Raw genomic sequence first — 25,205 nt, 5'->3', positions numbered from 1 at the left:
AATAAATACAATGGAAGCTCTTCAACTCTTAACCAAACATACTACCATAAATCTCCCTTAAAAAAAAAAAAAAGTGAGGGCTGATTAGTGTGAGAGCTGGGATTGGGGGCAGACCAGGCTGGGCAGGGATACAACACCTGTTGGCCTTGCATGAAAACTGGATGGGGACAAGCCAGGTTGGGTGGACTGTACCTACTGGTGCATGCATAAACAAGAGAGGGTGAGGGTTGGTTGGGCTTTGCCACAGCATCAGCTGGCAGATGCTGGCATTGGAGGCAAATTCTGTCAAGCTAAACTGCAGTACCACCTGGAGAGTGCAAGATTCGGGAGTGGGAGTGGACCATTAGAGAAACAGTGGGTACCTCCCTTTTGGGTTGCCACTCCCACTGGAAGCACAAGAACCGGGACTAGGACTGGCATGGCTAGACAGGAGCACCTGTCAGGATGTGTGGGCTGGATAATGGGGCTGGGTGGGTTGAACTAGAGTTCAATGCCCAGTGACACCTAGGAGAGCTGAATGGGATGTGGGATAGGACTAGTCTGTTACATACTGGCAAGCAACAGGATCGGGGCAGGAGGTGGGCCTAGTGGGGGTTATTGTGGGTTGCTCCGACTAGGATACAACTCCCACTAGTTTAGGTGGGGGCTGAGTCTACGGTGGGCAGGATTGGGCTGGACTGCAGCACCCACTGGCTTGTGTAAGGGCTGACCAGCAATTGCAGCAAGTGTATGTGTGGCCAATTTGGGCAACAGACTGAGCCGGACCCTGTATTGGCATGTACACAAAAGCATCAGGTCTGGGATCACCTCAGATGAAGTTTCTTTGGAAATCTCCCCACTTTAATCGCTGGACTCAGAACTCCAACCATGGAGGAAATTGCAGGTTCCATGGTCTGACCGTGGAATGCACGTGTCAGAGCTGGACCTCCTTGGGGGCTTCGATGGAGCAGTGGACAGCATATCTAGATGCACATGGAGGATATGGCAGTACAATGGAGCCTGCAGAGGACACCTGGTACCATTAACAAACGATGGAGGACAGAACAAATCGATCAACTACCTCAGTCAAATGTTGGCAGTGAACACCTAGGTAAACGGAGACCCTAAGGTGGACTATGTTAGCTGGTGGATTCTGGAGATTCTTAGTGATTGGAGTGGCGAGATTGGAAGCAACACAGAACTGTTGAGCTATCAAAACCAGCTGAGCAAGACCCTTGGAGCACACCCCACATCAGCTACCCTGGGATGCTTGGGAGACTAGGTGTGGCTTCTTCTCTTTCCCCTCCCCTCCAGACACAGGAAGGAAAAAGAGAATATCAGAACAATGGCCAACACCCGCTTTCCTCTGGCCCTTGCCACTTCATACCATATTCAAATATGTAAAAAATATCAAAAATAAAATTTATCATGCCAAGGAGGGGGACCAGGTTGCTGCTGTACATAAAGCCACGGCCTGCAATGCCAACATCCCATATGGGGCCTGGTTTGAGTCCTGGCTGCTCTACTTCTGATCCAGTTCCCTGGTCCCACACCTGGGAAAGCAGCAAAGGATGGCCCCAACTTCTTGCACCCAAAGGAGAGATCTGAAAGCAGCTCCTAGCCCTTGCCTGGTCTGGCTCCATTTAGGAGTAAACCTCTCTACTCCTCTAACTTGGCCTTTCAAATAAATTCATTCCCTCCACACCCCACCACTGAAACAGTAACATCTACACCCATTTCATTCCCCAAATGGCCCTGACAGGCTGGGTCAAACCCAGGACTTAGAACTCTGCCCTGCTCTTCCACATGGGTGTTGGGCAAGAGCCAATACCTACTGCTTTCCCCAGGGAACTGAAGTATATGAAACTAGGCCATAATGACCCAACCACTGCAACAGAACTCTCCCCAAATTCCATGAACTTTTTGAAGACCCCTTGTATATTCCCACAGGGCGCACATCCCTTGGTCTTTCAAGTTTGTGGACAACAGGCTTGCATTGCAGCAACTGACCAGGAAACTCTTGTTAGTCAGAAGTCTCCCAGTTTCGCTAACAGTTGGGTAAGTATTGCTGGGCTAACTGGGAAGGGCTGGTCAGAAGGGCCAGAATCAGGACCTTGCAGTCAACCTTCTACAATCTCAGGTAGACCCAGCCTTATTATGGCTAAGACAGCAGCAACCAGGATCTGGATGAACTCTTAGAACCAACTGCAAAACTGCATCAAGTATCACAATGTTTATTGATAGATACAAGTATATAAAATCAGGGCATGAACATGACTTGATAAATTAAGTAGGCTTAATTTCAATACTATAATAAGAGGGACCAATTCAAATTCTCACCATTTGTTTCACACCCACAAAAACCACTTCAAGGGCATTAACGATCTCTCAAAACTGATCAGTTTTGTGCAAGTAAACCATGTTTCTTTTTAAAAAGACTTGTGCACTTGCCCAGGCTCAAGGATATTAAAATCTAGCACATAAAGCCCATGACTAGAGGTAGAAATACAGGCAATATACTATTACGGCAACAACCATCAATTACAGTTAAGAATTTCTCTGTAACAACCAAATGGATAATCAAATATTGCAACAACTCAAGTATTACTGAGCAAAGTGCATTTCTACAGTATTCAGTGTTGCTATTCAGTTTTTTTTTTAGCTAACTTAAAAACAGCCTATGGTAACTGGCAGCAAAGAAGGTCCTTGCAATAGACTGCCTCTGCTTGAGAACTTAGGATGTAGTTATTGCATGCTGCTAATATACTATCTAAACATTAAAGATACTCCTAAAATATTTGATGGTAGACTATGATTAAGACATTACACTACAAAAAAACCTTACGCAGAAGGAAATCCTAACTGACGTGCTTCTGCTTTAAATATTGTGAAAACATTACAGCGGAATGAATTTTCGCAGTGGTTAGGTCAAATGCAGTTCCACCATAGCAACAGTATGTTTTGCACAATTTAAGGCTTTGGCTGGTTCTTTAGTCAGCTTCTTCCTCCGATTCTTCTTCCTCAGCGGTTTCTAGCCAGGTTAGCCATTGGTTCACCTGTAAACCAGATTTGTAGTTTACTTAAGTATAGATATCAGATTTAGAAACCTCAAAGCCCAAGTTTTAAAGATAGGACTAACTACCCATGTATTTATTTTATAACCCCAAGTTATATATTGGGTTATATTCCACCAAAATAGGGCTAAGGATACAAGGCGGAATTGTGAACCCAGGCGTAAAGAAAACACTACAAAGTCTAGTGTTTCTCCAATCCTGCCCCTCAGAACTACCTGGGAATGCGGCAGCACAGGCAGCAGTGTTATGCCATTCTCCAAGTGATGACTAATATGCCCCTTGACTGCTCCCACTGTCTAGGACTGTCTAGGCTCTTCCCCCAAGACTATAGCTGCACTTAATAGTAGAAAATTAACCTGAGAAATCCAAAGCAATCCACACAGAAATTAAATTTTAAAGCCAAGTGTGGGAGGATTAAGTTTGCAATTATAAAACTCAAAGTATGCCATTTCAAAGATTAAGATTATGAAGGAAGGACAGGAACAACGGAGGGTAGGGGTACATCAATTCCATGGCACGTGACTTCTCTATGCAAACTTGCAGTCTCTCCTCTTATGTAAATACTGTAAATTCTAGGAAATCTTGGTACCTCACACCCTTACATCAATGACATAGGGAGAAGACAAACTAGGAGCACCACCTTTGTCCTGTATTTCTGTTTAGAAAGCCCTTTAAAATAATACCAAACTTTAGAAAGCAAATCAGATTTCTTCAATAAAAAAAGACCTACCTGGAACAAAGCCTTGCCCTTTCCTGGAAACTCTTGGGTTATATCTTCTTTCCAAGCCAAAAAAGCTTCTTCTTCAATGATTTCCATGTCATAAAAGTGAACAAAAAAGCGGAGTAACATGCCTAAAAGAGACCACAATCTGGTCACTGAGTGTGCTGTGTGCTGCCAGCGCCCCACTCGCCCTCCAGGACGGACAGTCTCACCTTTTGGGAAGTTGCTGTTGTAGCAGTGAACCTGAAGAGCGTACAGGGCGCTGACCTGGAGATCTACATGATCATGAAGGAACTTCTGCATTACTGGCTTGAAGGAAAGCAGCAGTTGTTTTTCCTGCTCTAACTGTTCTTTGGAAGGAGCAGAGGAAGAATCTGTTTCATCGCTGGGTGGGTTTACTTCACTAGAAATATACTGTAAGAAGCTAGACAAAAAGAAGTGCGATGTTAAAATCCATGACCTTTCTAACTCAAAGACAGCCCCGAGGGCTTCCTGCCTTGCACACTATCAGTTCTCCACACATAACTGCTCCTTACCTAGTCATCAAGATGTTCACAAATCCTTTATCTACATGAAGTTTGGGAGAGATGTTATCTTTAATCCATTTGTATATGGTTTGAGGGGATGGATCCAACTTTATTTGCTTCAAAAGTTCCTTCTCCAATTTGAGGAGTGGGAATAAGAAGCTTAGTCCCTTTCCTTCCAAAATCTCCAACATGCGGTCCTTATTCTGATCAATTTCTGAGCAAAAAACCAAGATTTCCATCAGTTTTTCGTTTTACTGCAAATCTGGTTTCTATTTAGTCTTTAAAAAATTAGCTGGCATTTTCTTACCTGGGAGCATTTTCTGCATATTGACCTTGCTTTGCTGAAAAAGTTCTGTTAACCATTCCCGATCTTGTAATTTAGCTAACTGCTGAAGACAAAGTAAGAAGAGAGGAAAATGGGTGCCACTTTCCAGTGGTTGAGCCAGTTCTGAAATGCTCACCAGCTCCGAAATGATGGCACGAGCTGCAAACTGTGCTAAGTATGATTTCACCAAGGGGATATCCACTTCCAGTTTGGGGCACTGGTCCAATACATTCAGGAAAGCCTTTAAAGGAATATTAAAATACCATTAGTCTATTCCATTTTTAACACTGACTGCAACAAATTCTTACTTTCCAGAAGTAGCTGTACCTGCATGAAGTTGTCACTTGTGGCTACTCCTTCCTGTTTGAGTAAACTGATCAAAGAACTCGCTTTTTCCTTATCTTCATCACTTCTGTCAAGTGACAGGATGATTACTTTGCTTAACATCTCAGGAAGAAAGTGTTTAGGAGCCCTCATTTCTTTCACACCATTTACAGCCTCGTTTGCATTTCCACTATTCAGATATTCTGTCACAACAGTTTCCTGAAAAGAACCAACCCAAGTATCTTTAACACCTTTTCTATCCCAAACATACCACAAGAATTACATTCACAAAACTACTTGAAACTTACAGTGAGTTTAAGCAGTTCTTCCTTTGATGGTGGTGGTTTTTTGCTGGTCTTCGCAGGCTTTTCCTGGATAAGTGGTGGATTAGTTTTAAGACCAAGCTGAGGTGTCTAAAAAAATAAACACAATTGGCAAATATTCAATTAATACCTATCCAAAATGGAGTTAGAGGAAACAGAGAACCCCATGTCTCCAGGCCTTTTCAAAGCACTGGGGAACTAGGGGACATGGCTGCATACCTGTCCCAGAGGTGGTGTCTGAGTGCGTGGTGGTTGTGCACTAGGAGGAATCATAGTTATCTGGGGCTGAAGCTTTGGCACTTGATTTTTATTCATTAGGAACGACTGAGCAGGCCTCAGGCTAATCTGGAATTGAAAGATGCCCAAGTTAGCAATGTGAAAGCATGGTGCATTTAAATGCACCATGCTAACAAGTACTTCTATGCACAATATAGAATCTAAATAGTTTTCTCCAGCAAGACCTGATCCACACAAGTGTTAAGATACTTTTATCTCATTTTTATCAGAATTTCCCCAAAATTAGCATGACTAATATACTCAAAACAAAAATTAACTGCTATTCAGAAAATAGCTTGCTGTATTCGTAGTTAAATCACCCTATTTACAGGGAAATCAACAGTATCTTGATAACCATTTCCCTTGCTCTAACTATTGAAGACTATAATCGACTTTGCCCTCATATCTCATAATCTTCGTTCACAGGACGCTGGACATTCAAAGAAAGAAAAAGTATAGAAAAGTAAGAGAAAGAGTAAAAACAAAAAAGGGAAAAAAAAAGAATCCAGCATAAGTCCTTTTAACGCATCTTTTTATAATCATCGGGCAATACACTTCTGAATTGACACACTATGGTATACAAGTAACATAGGCAAATGTACCTCATCTGCATTAAGCTGTCCTTTCTTAGAAAACCGAGGTGGCATATCCTTCGACTGTCCTTGCAGCTGGGATAAGAGTCCCTGACTCTGGTTATGGTAGAGCTGGCTTAGCCCCTAGTTCAGAAAAGAAGAAGGTCTAGATAAAAAGTGGGTCCACAAAATATGGTAATCAAGTACCAAAAGGAAGAGCCAAGCCATGAGGAAAGTGTCACTGATTTTGTCCAGAGAAAGTAAAAGATGAAACAGGGAAGAATAAAAATCTAACCTTCAAATAATGAGATGTAATCTTACTAGTACTTTACTAATCTTAATGACAAGCATTTTACTCAGTATGAAATAAATTGTCACAGATGTAAAAGTTGGTTTTAAAAACCGACATTTATTGAAAGATTTAACACTTGCTGTCTAATCACTAATTTAAAATGTTCTTACCTGGCTTTTCATAAACTTGCCTCCCATCTCTCCAAACTGCGACTGCGTGGGAGGCATGATGTGTCCCCCATGGCCGTTGAAGAGCTGATTTGAACGATGTCGTCCCATGGTGGGTGAAAATCGATCCTGTATAACTCCTGGACCAGTACCAATTCCGCTACCTTAAAATGTGTACATGGACAAACCTTAAAACTTTATACTACTAAAACGTTTAACTTATCTTTAGTTTCACTAGTTCCATTCAAAATTACCTGGCATCTGTCCAAACATGTCAGCAAGTCCTCCAAGTGGGTCCCTATCCATTTTCATCCTGGGTGGCATGAATGGTCCTTCCAGAAAGAAGTCATTTCTCATACCTTGAGCCATAGGAGCCGGAATAAACACTCCTAGATCCTTCAGAAATAAAGCCAATAAGCGCCTTGTCTTTGGAACCCATTTTACTTCAAACAAATTCAAATACTAGCAAAACATTAGACTACTAGCTACTATCTCCAAACCTCTTTCAAAAATGACATGACACATCAATCAAATTCAATCACTAAGTTGAGCCAAGTCTTAACTCCTGTGTTAAAAGCACTTAAAATAACCTTACTTTCACCGCATCTTGACGGATTTGATTGATCGTCTTTGGTCCATTGTCAAGAAAAGCCTTGCGAGGAACCCAATGGTGTTCTCGCAACTCTACGGTATCCTATAATTACAAAAAAAGAAATATTTTTTACTATTTTAAAAACAAAACACTCAACTCACTAACTTATTTGAAGACATCGATTTTACCTGCAGCAGGAAACGAATCCTTGCTGGCAATTCCTTACTTAACATCAAGGAACACATTCGGGCAAAGTACTGATCCATTAAGGACTGATAAAGACAAAAATACGCAATTAGAAGAGCTAAAGCCAATGTATTCAATTAAACCATCTGCAGATTATAGCCTAAGTAAGACTAAACACGGCTCTGCCATGGAATCACAAAAATAAGCTGCTTAATTTGAGCAAAATCTAAGACAAACTGCTAGTTTCCATCAGCAACATACACACCTTGGCTCGTTCATGGTCTAATCTAGGTCCCACTGTCCTCATTATCTGACAGAGGCACTCCAAATCCTCTCCCATATCTTTGAGTTGGACTCTCTTCTTCTTTTCCAAAAGCTACCAAGAGAATGAAACATGTTCTCTTTAGTTACTCTGGTGCAGACAGCATCTCTGATGTTCGCACTGACTGCGTTACCAGTCATCTAGTAAGCGCAGCCCTTCTTCGTTAAGAACCATGTACTCCCTTACACTGACCACCCTCTTGCAAAGTGTTAAATGGATTCATTTCTTCCCAAGCAGTGATGTACCCAGTAACCCTCAATGCCATCACTTACTGTTTTGATGCACTTATGAAGGATAGATTCATGAATAAGATCAAGCTTGCCAAGTTCTCCAATGAATTTGATGTTTCCCAACATCTTGATCTTAGCAATAGCTCTTTGTTCCTCCTCCTCAGGGAGGAGGGGGTTTTCGCGCTTATCATAGACTGAAACAAAACAAAGCAAGGCACAAAGCCTAAGTCAAAGCTCATAAACAACCCGAAAACATACCAGCATTTAGTATTCATATTCAAATTCTTACCATCAACATTTCTGGTTCGATTTTCAAATTCATCTTGTAATTTGGAAATTAGGAGGCGTCTGAATGTCTGTTTTTAGAAACAAAGGGCAGTTTTAAGGCTTTACTGACAAAGTCAAATCAATTATAAACTAAGCAAATAAAAATGACCACTTACTGTGCTTTGCTTCTGTCCTGGTTGACCCTCTGCTGCTGGGCCATCAAAGTTTGGTGCATCTTCTGCCAATCGCAGACATAGCTGAGCATACAGTGAGCTATACTTTGGCTCTTCTAGGGCTTTGTCCACAATCTATAAAATTAAATACACCTAAATCACAAACTTCCATGAAATAACCTTTTCTAACAGCACTTTTTCTTTAGGATTATAAATTTCATAGATTCTCTTGACAAACCACTTTTCCATGCCAAACTTATATAATAATTTGAAATAAAAGCGTCCTTCTCAAGGTTTACTGTGCAATCGACGTTTCTTGTAAAATGCTTTAGCAACACTGAAGAAAAACAACAAAAATAAACAAAAACCCAAAAAACACCCACCTATTTAAGCACTAGCTTTTCCAGTGTACTAAGTGTCATTAGGTGCAGTGGTGAAGACACCTCCAAGGACACATGCCTGGCTACTCTGCGTGTGACCCAGTTTCCCACCAGCATGCACCCCTCCAAAGAGGCAGGTGACAGCTGCAGTCCCTGACACCCCTGGATGTGGAGTCAGAATGAGTTCCAGCCCACCTAAACTTAGACTGGCTATTGCAGCCTTTGAGTATTCTCACTGGATGGAGGCATGTTTGCTCTCTAGCCTAGCTGTCATCCCTACACACAGCAATTAAGTTTTGCTAGCTAGAAATCACTGAATCCTATTAACTATCACATAACCAATTTCCAAGAATAAAACAGTATCCTCCACAAGAGGACAACAAATGAGCAGCTGCTGATGTACCTAACTTCCAGCTTAGTACCACCAATACACACCTACTTCCTCTCTGCTCTTCCAGTTGGTGCATTTGAACAAATATTCACTATCAGTATTTGAAACCACATCTAGCTCAAGCATCAGGGTTTCATAAAATACAAGTGGGGAGGGCCCGGCGGCGTGGCCTAGCGGCTAAAGTCCTCGCCTTGAACGCCCTGGGATCCCATATGAGCAGCCCTGGGATCCCATATGAGCACCGGTTCTAATCCCAGCTGCTCCGTTTCCCATCCAGCTCCCTGCTTGTGGCCTGGGAAAGCAGTTGAGGACAGCCCAAAGCTTTGGGACCCTGCACCCGCGTGGGAGACCTGGAAGAGGTTCCAGGTTCCCGGCTTCGGATTGGCGCGCACCGGCCCGTTGTGGCTCAATTGGGGAGTGAATCATCGGACGGAAGATCTTCCTCTCTGTCTCTCCTCCTCTCTGTATATCTGACTGTAATAAAATAAACAAATCTTTAAAAAAAAAAAAATACAAGTGGGGAAAAAAACCCAGGTTAAATATGCAAGTTAAGCCAAAATTTCTAACTTACCAGCAGTATGACCCCTTTAAGGATGAGTTTAGACTCTACACCCACATTGAGGAGCTCAAGGCATAGCTTGTCAAACTTTTCAGGAGTAAGCTTATTTAGTATGCTATAGGAAAAAGAAACATTGCCAAGTGTCAGCCAACACACAGAATTGCTCAGCTGAAAAAATTTCACAATATGATCATTTAGATGTCTTCTTATTCCTCCAAGAGATGTTGAAAAAACCATCACTATTTATAGTGTCTGTGCCATTTTGGGGTTTTCTAGTTGTCTGGCGAACTTTTCTCTCCGCCAAGAGCGTGTTTCCTCATTATCAGGGCTAGACCATGAACTTGCTTAGTTCACTGGGTCACATTGCAGGCCAAGGGAGATGTCAGCACAACAGGCTTGTGGTATGCAACTAATGATAGACTGCAACCACAAGCCTCAAAACACTGATGTGCTGCTCTTCAGTTCAGAGCCAGTGCTTTAAAAATCCACGTTATTCATTTAACTCCATTTTCTTTTGGCAAGAACATGCCTTCTTAGTATAGCACACACCAGAATAAAGCTAACCTATACATCCCTCCTTACAACAAAAGAGATAAACACTTACCCTCTTACTTTCCTGAAGATTGCATCATGTCGTTCTTTTTCATTTGCGGAGTTGTTTGCTGCGGAGTTGTCATCTCGTCTAGTGCTTCGTGCAGGAATCCATTTCTGAGCGTTTTGCCCTGGGGTTTTCCCCAGGAACTCGCTGATCAAAGGGAAAGGAAAAAAAAAAAAACTGAACAACTAAAAAACTTTAAACATGGTGTACACACACCAAATACCACCTTCAGCGGTAATTCTTTAGGACTGTGCAGCCCAGCAGTTAAGACATACACTTTCCACATTGGAAGATTCAAGACCCAGCTCTACTCCTGTTTCCCAGTAAGGTGCACCCTGGGAGGCAGCAGGATTGCTTGAACAGCGGAGTGGGAGACCCAGAAAAAGCTCCTGGCTTCAGATCAACTCAGCTTCAACTGTTCCAGCCATTTTGAGGGTGAAACAGCGGATGGAAGATCTTTCTGTTTTTCCTTCCAGTAATTCTGCCTTTCCAATAAGAATAAATTCCCTTACAACAAAACTACTCCATCAGACTTGGTTCTCCAAAGTAGTGTCACCAGAATCACCTGCAGGGCTTATTAAAGCAGATTGCTGGGTCCACCCTGGTTTCTACGTTTGCAGGCTTGGGCTAGTGCCCGTGGCGTGTTCCCAGGTGCTACCAATGTTGGATACCAGGAGCCACAGCTCCAAACCACCCCTTTCTAAATGCCTCAGGACAAGACATGCACAGCAGCTGACCAACACCAATCTAGTGAGACAATTGCTCATTTCAGGGAAGTGGTAAAAATCTGAACAAGGAAAAAAAAGTTTATGAGAACCTCAACTCCCATTAGATAAAGAGCTAGCATTCTGTACTTTGGAATATCTAGCCCACAGAACTCTTGGCATGCAAGGAGAACCCCGAACCCCCGGGGCTCGCAGACCCTGTTCTCACACCTTCCCCTACCTGTTGCCAGCAGTCTTGGGATAGTGCTGAGGTGCACCCCTACTTCCTCCTCCGCCCGAAGAAGCACTGTTGAAAAAAGGGATAAGCTTTCCTTTAATGTTCTAAAAAACTCGTCTCACTTTAAAAACTTGTAAGCAGCTCTTCAATAGAAACTGGTCAATGAAAATTTCAGGACTTCAATTCCTCCACATACCTGAAACGAGAAGCACCCCCTTCTGCAATCGCACTCTCCACTTTGGCGGCTTGACAACGAAGAATCTCCAAAAGAATAATATTAATGGATAGGGAGGGGAGGGGAGGGGTTGGGAGAAATGCAAAACCTAGAATGAGAAAAAGCAGACATCAGACACGGCTACCCGGTCATGAAGCCTTCATCAATTACAGTTTATTTCAGACCCTGGGCCTGCTTCTGACTGACCTTTCACAGCACAGCAGGTCTACGACTAAAATAGAACGGATTCAAAACACAAACACCGAATTTGACTGTTTAGCCACCGGCAAAACCCTCGCCGTTTAAGAATGCCGAGAAAAGCTTTCACAGAAGTACAAGAACACCCCGAGCGGCAGAGAACGAACGTTTCCCAACAGCGACATTCTAGCGCCCGCCAGGCCGCGCACCGCGCTCCTCGGGTGCGGCCGTCGCGGGTCACGCACGGGGAACGCGCCCGCCACGCGCCCACCCCGCGCCCGGCAACAGGCGGCTCTGCCCGGCCCACCCTCCGAGGACAGGAGGGCCGAGGCGCCGGGCCCTGGGCGCAGCAGCGGCCACCCCGGGCGGGCGGAAGGCCAGGGCCGCAACATGGCAGCAGCAACCTCCGCCCCGTCTCTCCATTCCTGGGAACAAAAGAGCAGTGGGTTCCTCCCACCAGGCCTGAGCAGGGAAGTGCTTCCGACGGCTTCCCCGGCGGGGAGGAGCAGCCGGGGCCGCCCCGCCGCCCGGCTCTTTGTTCTCCGGCCACCCGCCGCCCGAGAGCGGGCCCGCACCCTCGCCTGCCCCCCGAAGGGGCTGCCAGGCGGCCGGCCGTGGCTCCCGTGGCCTCGGCCGCGGCGCTGACCCTCCCCAGGCCCGGCAGCCCGGCCGGCCGTGGCCTCCCTCACCGACCTCCTCCCTGCCTGGAGGCCGGACTCCGGGACTGCTGCGTCTCGCCGGTCCCGCGCCAACGGCCGGGCCCCGCCGCCCGCCCGCGTCCCTCCCGCCGCCGAGCACGCGGTCCCCGCCACGCCGCCAGGCCGCCCGAGCACTCCCGCGCCTCGGCCCGCCCGCCCCATGTCCGAGCCAAGGACCGGCCGACGGCCGCGCCAACCTGGCCGTCTTCCTTCCTCTCCGCCGCCGGCAACGGGGAATGGGAAAAGAAGCCTAAAATTCCCAACTGTCCCAACTACAGAAGAAATGCTTCCAAAAAGAGCCGCCCCGCCCGGCTCCGCCTGCGGCCGCCATTTTGTGTGGCTTAAGAAGCGGCCGGGACGGCGGCCATTTTAGAGCGCTGCGCTCGGCGGCGCCTCCGGCGGCGTCTCCACTCACCTTCACCGAGAACTCAGCAGCTGCCACCGCAGCCGCCTCGTCGGGATCCGGTCGTCGGGGACGGGGGAGGGAGGGGGAAGGGGAACGGAAAACAAAAAAGGGGGAGGGAAGGGGGAGGAAGGAGTCGGGCACGGCCTGAAGCTCTCAGCTCAGAGGAGTCGCTGCTGCAGCCACCACCAGCTTCCCGCGGCCACCTCCATAGAGCTCCGGCTCGCTGCTGGCCGTGAGGCGTGTCTGAATCCGAACTTATCACTCTGGGGCAGCCGAACCCACCAGGGCCGCCCCGAATGGCTCCCTCGCCACCCAATCAGCGGCCGGGCTGCCGTCCGCCGCCAATCCACGCAGGCTTTCGGGGAGGAGCCGCCGGGCCCAAGCTCGGTTGCGGTGCAGCCCCGCCGCAGTGCGCAAAGTCGTATTCGCGAAGCCTCGGAGCCCCAGCCAGTGGCGTAAGGGCGAGCTCAGCGTTGGCGAGACGCGGGCGGCTTGCGTAAAGTCGTAGGGCCCTATGGAGTCTGCGTTGGTGTGGTCGCTTCATCTTCCTGCCCGGTTTCTTTGTTCCCCGAGTCCGTAACCCGTGCTGGAGTTGTGCAAGTCTCCCTTTCCTCCGCCTCGTTTTCTGTCCAGGCATTGTGGGGGAAACTGGCCCGTCTCTTACCTTACCCCGTTCCTGTTTGTGTGGTGTGCGCGCATTGACTTCCCGGGCGCCCCCAGGAGCTGTAGTTGCCCCTCGCGGGCCTGGCCCCTCTGGGGCGGGACTGGCCCCTCTGGGGCTGGCCTGCCGGCTCGAGGCCTGGCGCCCATGGGGTGCAGCGCCGGGGTCACTCGGCCTGGGGGCTGCGGGGCTTTGGAGGGGAGAGAGTCGGGGAGAGTTAAATATGCACCCCGGTGCGAGGAAAAATAGCTTTACTCGTTTCCTTATTGAGCCACCCACGGCATAGTGAATGAGAAAGAGATGAAAGGAAGGAGGTTATGGTCTTTGTGCCCTACACCAGCAGCCTTCCTCAAAGGAATGTCCGGCCTGGGGTCACCACGGAACACTCGGAGTAAACCAGACTAATTTGGGAAGTGTTTTCAGACCGCAGCCGATTGGAGGACCTTGAATTGTTAGCCCCTGAGTTTTGCTTTGTTGCGTCTTTAATCTCATCAGAGATTTCCGTTGTGTGTTTTATGTACGACCAACCCTAAGAAACGGGGGGGGGGGGGGGGAGGAGCGCGGCAGGTTGAACTGTTTGTACTTCTCAGGTAATGTTTTAGAGGCCGGGTACTGTGTTTGTGATGTTAGTTGTGTAAAAATGGAGTCATTAAGCAATACTAATGTGTCTAACTCCATTTTGAACATGCAGTTCTTGATACCCTGTGTAATCAAAAAGGGATGGTGTGTGTGTGTGTGAGAGAGAGAGAGAGAGAAACTTGCATGACTTAAAGATCAGTGTCCAGGAAAGGGCTGGACTCTCTTTGACTCAAGCTTGCTTTAACAATCAAAACAGCTGTGGTGTTAAAAGCACCCAAACCTTAATGCAGTTTTCAAGAGAGCTACAGAGCGCTGCCCAGGGCAATTCCATCTGATAGTGGAAGGATGTGATGTGGCTGTGAAGTTTCTAGTACAATTCCTCATCTACACCCTTGCCATACGGATAGGCTGGTTACCCCCCATATAATTATTGCTGTTAGATCAATTTATTTTTTTTAAAGATTTATTTATTTTATTACAAAGTCAGATATACAGAGAGGAGGAGAGACAGAGAGGAAGATCTTCTGTCTGATGATTCACTCCCCAAGTGAGCCGCAACGGCCGGTGCTGCACCAATCCGATGCTGGGAACCTGGAACCTCTTCCAGGTCTCCCACGCAGGTGCAGGGTCCCAAAGTTTTGGGCCGTCCTCGACTGCTTTCCCAGGCCACAAGCAGGGAGCTGGATGGGAAGTGGAGCTGCCAGGATTAGAACCGGCGCCCATATGGGATCCTGGGGCGTTCAAGGTGAGGACTTTAGCCGCTAGGCCATCCCGCCGGGCCCAGATCAATTTATTTTTGAACTTTAAGAATTAGAAAAGGTTTTCACCACTGAAGTTAGTAAATAGGAAAAAACCGTAGTTTTAGGGAAAATTTTTATGAGGCTTGATACTCAGTTACTGAGTCCTGGTGGTATTTCTATGTAAATGTTTCTTGCAATCATTTTCTTCCCCATAATGTCATTGCTGGCACGCTAATCGATGCTTTAGCTTTTCTCCCAAAGTACTGAAAAATTCTAAAGGTTTATGTACAGTCTTTTCCCTTTAGTTTGTATACTCATATTAGTCTTCCTTGATATACATTTTTCAACATACTACCATGGTTAAGAATCAGTGCCTCGGGCTCGGCGGCATGGCCTAGCAGCTAAAGTCCTCGCCTTGAACGCCCTGGGATCCCATATGGGCGCCAGTTCTAATCCCGGCAGCTCCACTTCCCATCCAGCTCCCTGCTTGTGGCCTGGGAAAGCAGTCGAGGACGGCCCAAATCTTTGGGACCCTGCAGCCGCGTGGGAGACCTGGAGGAAGAGGTTCCTGGTTCCCGGCATCGGATTGGCGCGCACCGTTGCAGCTCACTTGGGGAGTGAAACATCGGATGGAAGATCTTCCTTTCTGTCTCTCCTCCTCTCTGTATATCCGGCTTTCCAATAATAATAAAATCTTTAAAAAAAAAAAAAAAAGAATCAGTGTCTCACTGTTTCCTACATCAGTTGATCTCAACCTTGGCTACCTTTTAGAACCACCTGGAGACCTCTGAACTATCCCAGTGTCCAGGTTGGGATCCAGGCAGTACATCTGAAGCTCTAGGAGTTGAATCTGGCTTGTAAAGCTCTCCAGATGTTACCAATGGGCTATTAAGTTTGTGAATCACAATAGCAGGTCAGGGCATCATAGAAAGTTGCCAGCTGAAGAAAATCTTGCGGAAAGGGAAACCAAGTCTAGAAAAGATATGGGCTTTTCCCCACTAGGGAAGCAGGCATTGGGACCCAAGGAGCTCGGCTTGTACACTTGGCCAGGCTTTCAGGTGCTTCATATTCTGGCCCTACATTATGTCTTCTGTTGGTATGTTCTCACCACTCCCAGTCACCTTCTCTCTTGGAGCCAGTTAGGCTGGTATTACTACCTCTGAAAATTTCATTCCGACACTTACTCCATCACTTGCAATTTTGAGGCTACCCTCATTTAAGTCCTCAACCTGTTCACTCCAGAAATCCACGTACAAGTGTCCAGCTCAAAATCCTCAGTAGCTCCCCTCTAACAAAGTAACACCCAGATTCCTTAGTTAAAGGCCCATGGTAACTGGCTTCAGACGGCTTCCTTCCTTGTGATGTATATCATTCTTTATGTTCTGCTACTGTACTCCCATTTTGCTTGATTACAACAGCAATGTTCTGTATCATATGAGATTGTAATGCATGGAAGAAAAGTTGGGGGGTTAATATGACTACTATGATTAATATGATTAGACGTGGAGCCCTGGAATTTCCAAGGAGCTCACCATCTAGACAAAGAAAAAAAAAAAAAAAACACCAGGTAAGGACAGGAAAGGGTAGAATCAATCCTAAACTGAACAACCAAGAAAAGAAAATGCTATTCTGGACCCAGAGCTGTGGCCTAGTGGCTAAAGTCCTTGCCTTGAACGCGCGCTGGGATCCCATATGGGCGCCGGTTCTAATCCTAGCAGCTCCACTTCCCATCCAGCTCCCTGCTTGTGGCCTGGGAAAGCAGTCTAGGACGGCCCAATGCCTTGGGACTCTGCACCCGCGTGGGAGACCTGGAAGAAATTCTTGGCCTCTGGCATCGGATCGGCGCAGCACCGGCCATTGCACTTACTTGGGGAGTGAATCATTGGACAGAAGATCTTCCTCTCTGTCTCTCCTCCTCTCTGTGTATGTGACTTTGTAATAAAAATAAATCTTTTTTTTAAAAAAATGCTGTTCCATGAAAGAAATAATAGGAGATGAGGCTGTCGCCATCTTCTTTGGGATTATAGGCAAAGAAAATTCTTGAGCTGAGCAGAATTCTTACCAGTTTTAGTTCAAAGTCAGTAAGTTGCAGTTGAACAGAATACTGTCTTAGGGAAATTAATCTTGTGGCTGGTGTAGAATGAACTGAAAGGTGCATTCAAGGCGAGGACTTTAGCCGCTAGGCCAGTGTGCCAGGCCCACCCAAGATAATCTTTTATGACTAAATGCCAGCAATAAGAGGATGATTCCAAATTCATATTTCCATATCTGGTCCACTTTTCTTCCATGCATGCTGTGAATGTGTATATCTGTTTTGAAGTGCACACTAAAATTTCTCCTTGAATACATATAACAGATAATTTGCAGTTAATATGTTCAGAATAGTTTTTCCTCCATTGTTCACCATTTACTGGTTGCTAAGTCCAAAACCCTCTGAATCATTCTTAGTTCTTTCATCTTCCAAATTCAATCCATCACATGTTCTGTTGGCTGTATTTTTTTCCCATAGATTCATTTATTTTGGGGAAAAGTTTTCAATTAGCAATAATTGCGACTTGGATAATCCTCATTGGCTGCGATACTGCCACTGCGCAAAGCTAGACTCGTTCATTTTTATTGGAACTGTTGATTCACAGAGGAAGAATTTTCCATCCACTGGTTCACTCCAGCTGCAACAGCCTGAGCTCGGCTGATCCAAAGCCAGGAGCCAGGCACTTTTTCAGGGTTTCCTATGCAGGTGGAGCGTCCCAAGCACCTAGGTCCATCCTCTGCTGCTTTCCCAGGCCATGAGCAGGCAGCTGGACTGGAAATGGAACAGCGACACCAACAAGTACCTGTAAGGGATGCTGGCTCTTGCAGGTGGAGGATTTTGCCTGTTGAGGCACCATGCCAGTCCCCTGTTTTCAATATATACCTTAAATCAGTCAACTTCTTTTGATTTATGTTGACATTTTCACCTAACTGTCATTTCCTCTACCCTGGATTACTGCAGTAGTCTCCTAGAACTGGTCCCTCAACTTCTTCTCTGGTTTTCCAGTATATTCTCTACTCAGGTGCCAATCATCTTTTAAAGATATAAATCAAGGGCCTGGCACGATAGTGTAGTGGTTAAAGTCCTCATCTTGAACACACGCTGGGATCCCATATGGTCGCCAGTTCTAATCCCAGCAGCCCTGCTTTCCATCCAGCTCCCTGCCTGTGGCCTGGGAAAGCAGTCGAGGATGGCCCAAAGCTTTGGCACCCTTCTTCCGCATTGGGAGACCCAGAAGAGCTCCTGGCTCCTGGCTTCAGATTAGCTCAGCTCCAGCCGTTGCGCTCACTTGGGGAGTGAACCATGGGATGGAAGAACTTCCTCTCTGTCTCTCCTCCTCTCTGTGTATCTGCCTTTCCAATAAAAATAAATCTTAAAGATGTAAGTCAAATATTGCCATTTTCATACTTAAAGCCCTCTAATCATGGATATATATTACCTGTACCATAACATCTAAAACTCCTTATCATAGTTTACATAACTTTACACAATCTGGCCTTTGAATATCACTGTGACCTTGTGATTACTTTACTTTAAGTCACACTAGTCCTATTTCTATTATTCGGACATATCAAGCTTATATAATTGAATTAAAACAACTCTTACAAAATGTACTTGAGAGGAAGACAGTTCAACAGAGTGTGATCCATCTACTGGTTCACTTCCCAGATGTCCCCGTGGCAAGGCCTGGGCGAGGCCAGAGACTCCATTCAAGTCTCCTACATAGATGGTAAGATCTGCTGCCTCTCGGCGACCCCATGAGCAGAGAGCTGGAGGTATATATTAAACAGACTCCAACATGGGATATGTGCATCTTTTTTTTTTTTAATCAGAAAGAGTTGCAGGGATTGTAGGTGTAAGTGGCAGCTTAACCTGTGGCACCACAGTGCTTGAACCTGAAATGATTTTTTGCATCTTTCTGGCTATTGTTCCTTGACTGCATAAGGACATATGTTCAAGGACAACAAGAATCTTGTCTGTAATGTTATCTCCCTTCGAGTTTTCACAGATGACTGACCTCTGGGTCCCAAATATTTTGGAAACTAAGATTCAGGGTTTTAGATAATGCTTGGTATAAAATAAACATGAATAAATAATTACGGACTACAGGAATAGACACTCTTTTTTAAAAATGTATTTATTTATTTATTTATTGGAAAGTCAGATATACAGAGAGGAGGAGAGACAGAGAGGAAATTCTTCCATCCCATGGTTCACTCCCCCAAATGAGCACAACGGTTGGAACTGAGCCAGTCCGAAGCCAGGAGCCAGGAGCTCTTCCGGGTCTCCCATGTGGGAGAAGGGTCCCAAAGATTTGAGTCATCCTCAACTACTTTCCCAGGCCACAAGCAGGGAGCTGGATGGGAAGCAGGGCTGCTGGGATTAGAACCAGCGACCATATAGGATCCTAGCGTGTTCAAGGCGAGGCCTTTAACCACTACACTATTGTGCCAGGCCCCAGGAAGACATTGTTGATTGAGCCTCACCTCAAAGGTATGTGTCATTTCTCCCATTTTACAGATGGAGACAGAGAAAGTGAGTTCATAGGTGGCAGAACCATAGCTTCCCAGTGTACCAAGCTCCCCACACAGCAACATTAAGGTAGAGTTACTAAAACAGAGGGAAAGACATAGAAGTTGAGATCCTCCATCTGCTGGTTCACTGTCCAAGGACTGCTGGACCAGGCCGAAGCCTGCAGTCTGGAACGCCATCTGGGTCTTCCATGTGACTGGCAAGGGCTCAAACATGTAAGCCATCTTTCCCCAGGCATATCATCAGGGAGCTGCATTGGAAATAGAGCAGCCAGGACTCAAATGCTCCTACGGGACACAGGCATTGCAGGCAGTGGTCTAACCAGCTGTGTTAACAACAGCACTCCGAGTTCACATTTTAAAGAATGCCTTTGTATGCAGGAGAAATATTATTTCCAGTTTATAGATGAAGACGCTAAGGTTTGGAGAAGTGATTTCTGTGTAACTTAAAAAAAAAATGTATTCCCTTCCTGGCTCACTTGCCCTGAAGATGGCCCATGTATGTCTATATTCTTCATCTCACCTGTATTCCTCACTGTATTCCAGTGATCTTTCTTGGACTTTGTATTTCTGTCTGCCTTTTAAGATTTATTTATTTTACTTGAAAGAGAGAGGGAGAGACAGATGTCTGTTTGCTGGTTCACCCCCCCCAAATAAATGCAATGGCTAGAGCTAGGCCAGTCTGAAGCTAGGAGCCAGAAGTTGTTTGTTGTTTGTTTTCTCTCCTACTTGAATGCAGGGGTCCAAGGCATTGGGCCTCTCTTCACTGCTTTCCCAGGCATTAGCAGGGAACTGGGTTGTATGTGGAGTATCCTGTTACACCACCACGCTGGTTCCTATATTTGTTAACAGAATACAGAGTGAATAGAAATAAAAGAAATAGAGACAAACAATAGAAAAAGTTAGTGTGGGCCAGCATTGAGGCATGGGGGTAAAGCTACTACTATCTGGTGTCGTCTTCCCATATAAGCTCCAATTTGTTTCCTGGATTCATTGCTTCTTGTCCAGCTCTCTGCTAATGGTGTGGAAGAGCCAGTGAGAGGTGGTTGGGGTGTGGGGTGTGTGTGTGTATGTGTATGTGCCTGCCTACCCTGTTACTCATGTGAGAGACAAATGAAGCTCCTGGTTGCTGATTGAGGCCTGGCTTAGCTCTGGCCATTGCAGCCACTTGGGGAGTGAACTTGTAGATAGAAGATCTGTGTATGTCTGTAACTGACTTTCAGAGGAATAAATAATGGTTTTTAGGGCCCGGCGGCGTGGCCTAGCGGCTAAAGTCCTCGCCTTGAACGCCCCGGGATCCCATATGGGTGCCGGTTCTAATCCCAGCAGCTCCACTTCCCATCCAGCTCCTTGCTTGTGGTCTGGGAAAGCAGTCGAAGATGGCCCAAAGCCTTGGGACCCTGCACCCGCGTGGGAGACCTGGAAGAGGTTCCTGACTTCGGATGGGCACAGCACCAGCCATTGCGGCTCACTTGGGGAGTGAATCATCGGATGGAGGATCTTCCTTTCTGTCTCTCCTCCTCTCTTTATATCCACCTTTCCAATAAAAATAAATAAATCTTTAATAAATAAATAAATAATGGTTTTTAGAAAGTTAATGAAACGAAGAGTAACTTTTTTTTCTTTTTTTTTTTTTAAAGATGCAGCGTGGCAGTCAAAATGGGCTGCTATTCACTGGCTCATTCCTAAATGTTGCAATGGCTGGGCTAGGCCAGGATGGGAGCCAAGAACTAGGTTCAGGTCTTCCACAAGGCTGGCAGAGAGACCCAGTGCAGGAGGCATCACCTGCTGTCAGCCAGAAGCTAGAAAAAGGAGTAAAACCAGGACTTGAATTCAGGCAGTCATACATGGGATGCAGGTTTCCCAACTGATAGAAAGACAAATACCCAGGATCCTGCAAAAAGTTTATGGAAAAGTGAAAATTAAAAATAAATTTATTTTGGTGCAAAATTCTTGAAATGCATGCCATTTCTTTCATAATATAATTTCTCACGAACTTATTGAAATAGCTTTGTATTGCTTGATCTCATTTGTGAAACCTAAAAATGGTCTGAAAAAACAGTTATTGGGCATAGAGTCGTTGGAGTAAAGATTAGGGAAATATTGGTTAACATTTCAGTTAAGACAAACTCGAGATTTATTGTATAATATTATGATTCTTGAAAGTATTGAAAAATGCTGAGAGTATATGTTAAATATTCTTAGAAAAATAACTGTATGAGGTAATTAATTCATGTTAGCTAGATTTAGTCAAGCCATGATACACATATACTTTAAAACAGCATATTGTACATGATCAATGCAAACAATTCTGTCAATCTAAAAATACAGTGGAGTACATAATATTCAGAATTAACATAATGTATGTAGCTTAATGCCACTAACTCATTTACCTGAGTTGCAAAAATGTAATTAAGATAACTATGGTGGTTAACTTTAAGGGTCAACTTGTTTGGATCACGATGCCCAAATATTTGGTCAAACATTATTCTGGATGCCTCTGTGAAGGTGTTTTGGATGAGATTAACCTTTGGTGAACTATAAGTAAAATAGTTAACCTCCATAAACTGGTAGGTTTCATCCAGTCAGTTGGAGGCCACAGCACAAGGACTGAACACTCACCCCACGCCCCAGCCCCTGACTTTGAATTTACATTGCAACTCCTGAGTCTCCAGCCTGCTGGCCTACCCCATTTGCTATCAGATTCACACACAAGTGTGCCAATTTCTTAAAATAAATCTCTTGCTTTGTTTCTCTCACTCTCTCTCTCACACACACGATTTTTTTTTTTTTTTCTGGAGTACTCTAATAGATGAGCTAGTTGGAAAACTTGGGTAGAGTTTCTCTTAGGAAAGTTAGAGTTAATCTCTTTCTATGGAACATTGATGGTTAATTTTTAAAAAGTAAGTTATTTAGAATTCCTGGTTGCAGGTGATTTTTCAAGTGGAAGTGCAGTTTGTAAGACATTTAAAGTCTAAGTTACTAGGGTGTGTGTTTGTAACACCAAAAGATGGATTGTTTATTCTGTTACTGTAAGAATTAGTATATATATTCATATGCATTAGAGTGGACTTCCAGCTCTGGATTATTTACTATTTTGTTTTATTATTTATTTTATTATTATTATTTTTTAAAATATTTCTTTTTCTTTTTTTTTTTAAAGATTTATTTATTTTATTACAAAGTCAGATATACACAGAGGAGAGACAGAGAGGAAGATCTTCCATCCAATGATTCACTCCCCAGGTGAGCCGCAATGGGCCGATCCGAAGCCAGCAACCAGGAATCTCTTCTGGGGCTCCCACGTGGGTGCAGTGTCCCAAAGCTTTGGGCAGTCCTCGACTGCTTTCCCAGGCCACAAGCAGGGAGCTGGATGGAAAGTGGAGCTGCTGGGATTAGAACCAGCGGCCATATGGGATCCCGGGGCGTTCAAGGCGAGGACTTTAGCCACTAGGCCATGCCGCCGGGCTCCAGCCGTTGCAGCCACTTAGGGAGTGAATCAGTGGATGGAAGATTTTCCTCTTTGTCTCTCCTCTCTGTGTATCTGCCTTTCCAATTAAAAATAAAACAAATCTAAAAAAAAAAAAAGATCCCTTTCTGTCCTCTTTCTATCACTCTGCCTTCCAAATAAAAAATAAATGGTCAGATTTTGGCAGAGAAACAAAATTGTACTTACCGTATAGTTTTAGGTATTTTTTATTTCTAGTAATTTGACTACATGTTAACCTGAAGGATGACTTTAATGAGGGAGGTGACAATTTCTTTGATCTATAAATATGATTTAGAATTCCAGCATGTCTTGACTTGGTATCCAGTGTTTTATAACTGCTAATTTTACAATGAAAATATTAGTAGAAATGGGAAAGATAACATGAGAAAATGGGAAAGTTTTCAGATGCCAAGTGAAGCAGCTGGCAGCTTTTATACCTTAACCAGTTGTATCTTTCCAGATCTTAAATTTTGATATTCAAATGGAAATACAAAACAGTGTTCATTTCTTCTCCTTTTTTTTTTTGAATTTTTATTTTGAATTTTTGAATTTTACGCGACAATTTTGTAGAGTATGGGATTTCTCCCCATTTATCCTCATCAAGTTGAATATAAATGTGACTACTCTGGTTTATTTAAAAATTGCCTAAAGTATGATAACTTAATTATTGACAATTTTGGTACAATTTTTGTGAGTTATATGATTATTGAATTGTAAATTTACTAAAATCTTTATCATTGGTTGAATAATGACTGACTTTATAAAGAGATAATAGTTCTAAAAGAGAAGGGAGGTTTGAAAATAATGGGGAAGAATTTTGGTTGCTGTTGCACCAAATACTTAACTTCCCTTGCATACACACATACTGTTCTCTGGTCGACAGTTACATTTCATTGTGGCTGATTAGATAAAGGGTGGAGAGAACATTTGTGAATCATCAAGGAACTCAAAGGAGAAAGCAAACACAGGAGGGTAAAACAATGCTGACCCACCCAACGCTGTCTGGACACTAATCTTTATCCTACAGCACTGTACATCACTATTTTAATGCTCTTTTAATGCTGAGACTCAAGGCCTATTCTATCAGAGTACAGAAAACTATTTTGAGTGGAGAAAGATAAACCAGAGCAAAAAAATGTTCTTTTAGTTACTTCAATGTATTGCAATTTTTTAAAAAAATTCTTGAGCACCATCTTATACTTAGAGCTGTATAGTTTGTGTTGGAATGGATTCTTTACCTGTTCTATTCTGGACAGAACATTTTAAAAGTTTTGTTTCCTTTCTGCATTCTTCCACTATAATCACAAGCCAGAGATAAAATGCAGCTGAATTTGGAAAACTGGCACCAAAGGACTTAAAATAATTGCAGACATTCAATGGTAACCTCACTGCCCTTTCTGATTACAGCTTACCTTTCCATATCGCACGACTGCCAAAGGGCAAACATAAACACTGGCATATCAACAAATCAAAGCCAGAGAAGGGGAACAGGACCACTGTCAGTTCAAGGTACAAAGTTGTAATTTTGGAGAACTTGAGAACTGAGAATTTGGGAAAGGGACAGGTACTTTTTTCTTTCTATTTATAGGAAAATAGGATAAGATGTAACTTTTATCATCTATAGCAAATTCAACAGAGATAAGGGAGGTGAGGATGATAAAATATCCTAATATTTTAAAGAGAACAAGTTTTAAGATAATATAAGCACTCCGGGGCCAACATTGTGGCATAGTGGCTTAAGCTGCTACTGTGATGCTGGCATTCCATAGGGTGATGGTGGGAGTCCTGATTGCTCCACCTCTGTTCCAGTTCCCTGCTAATGTGCTTGGGAAAGCAGCAGCAGATGACCCAAGTTCCTGGGCCCTGCACCTATTTGGGAGACCAAGATAAAGCTCCAGGTTCCTTGTTTTTGCCTGGCCAAGATCTGGTCATTGTGGTCACTTGGTGGATGAACCAGCAAATGGAAGATCTCTCTTTGTATGTTTGCATTCCTCCAACCACCCCCGCCCCCAAACCACCTCCCATAACTGCCTTTCAAATAAAATAAATAAATCTTTAATTGTTTTTTTCCAAAAGATAACACTAGGGCCCAGCACAATGGCTCAGTGGCTAAATCTTTACCTTGCAAGTCCTGGCCTTCCATATGGGAGCCCAGCCAGGCTTTGGTCCTGGCTGCTCCAACTGTGATGCAGCTCCCTGCTTGTAGCCTGGGAAAGTACTAGAGGATGGCCCAAAAGCTTGGGATCCTCCACTCACAAGAGACCCAGAAGAAGCTTCTGGCTCCTGCCTTTGGATTGGCTCAGTCTCGGCCATTGCAGACATCTGGGGAATGAACCAGCAGGTGGAAGAGCTTTCTGTCCTTGCCATAAATCTGATCTGCCTGTCCAACAAAAATAAATAAATCTTAAAAAAAGAAATAGTAACATTGGGGGCAGG

At 44.6% G+C, this 25,205-nt stretch overlaps 1 protein-coding gene, 1 non-coding gene and 1 pseudogene across 2 annotated transcripts in view; all 3 read right to left on the bottom strand.

Moving 5' to 3' along the window:
• Positions 1–2,197: 2,197 nt before the first annotated feature.
• Positions 2,198–25,205, bottom strand: part of EIF4G2 (eukaryotic translation initiation factor 4 gamma 2) — a 53,016-nt gene continuing 30,008 nt past the window's right edge. Inside the window, exons 3-24 of the mRNA XM_058662284.1 lie at positions 12,326–12,602; positions 11,417–11,543; positions 11,224–11,289; positions 10,285–10,425; positions 9,693–9,795; positions 8,354–8,485; positions 8,200–8,266; positions 7,953–8,104; positions 7,624–7,734; positions 7,361–7,444; positions 7,176–7,274; positions 6,835–6,976; positions 6,584–6,744; positions 6,152–6,265; positions 5,493–5,618; positions 5,259–5,363; positions 4,954–5,169; positions 4,609–4,867; positions 4,311–4,515; positions 3,987–4,198; positions 3,784–3,905; positions 2,198–3,035 (exon numbers count right to left, since the gene is read on the bottom strand). Coding sequence (XP_058518267.1) covers positions 2,970–3,035; positions 3,784–3,905; positions 3,987–4,198; positions 4,311–4,515; positions 4,609–4,867; positions 4,954–5,169; positions 5,259–5,363; positions 5,493–5,618; positions 6,152–6,265; positions 6,584–6,744; positions 6,835–6,976; positions 7,176–7,274; positions 7,361–7,444; positions 7,624–7,734; positions 7,953–8,104; positions 8,200–8,266; positions 8,354–8,485; positions 9,693–9,795; positions 10,285–10,425; positions 11,224–11,289; positions 11,417–11,543; positions 12,326–12,602 — 3,087 coding nt within the window. The 3' untranslated portion in view covers positions 2,198–2,969. The remainder of the gene's footprint in view (positions 3,036–3,783; positions 3,906–3,986; positions 4,199–4,310; positions 4,516–4,608; positions 4,868–4,953; positions 5,170–5,258; positions 5,364–5,492; positions 5,619–6,151; positions 6,266–6,583; positions 6,745–6,834; positions 6,977–7,175; positions 7,275–7,360; positions 7,445–7,623; positions 7,735–7,952; positions 8,105–8,199; positions 8,267–8,353; positions 8,486–9,692; positions 9,796–10,284; positions 10,426–11,223; positions 11,290–11,416; positions 11,544–12,325; positions 12,603–25,205) is intronic.
• On the bottom strand, positions 5,944–6,099 carry LOC118759639 (small nucleolar RNA SNORD97). Its single transcript, XR_004996324.2, has one exon. It is a non-coding gene; the product is annotated as a small nucleolar RNA SNORD97 (small nucleolar RNA).
• LOC118759539 (U4 spliceosomal RNA) lies at positions 17,209–17,315 on the bottom strand (annotated as a pseudogene).

Source organism: Ochotona princeps, chromosome 4, assembly GCF_030435755.1.
Source record: "Ochotona princeps isolate mOchPri1 chromosome 4, mOchPri1.hap1, whole genome shotgun sequence".
In the NCBI taxonomy this organism is placed as follows: Eukaryota; Metazoa; Chordata; class Mammalia; order Lagomorpha; family Ochotonidae; genus Ochotona; species Ochotona princeps.
Note: the sequence above shows the minus strand (reverse complement) of the source record. Positions and strands in the feature narration are given on the sequence as shown.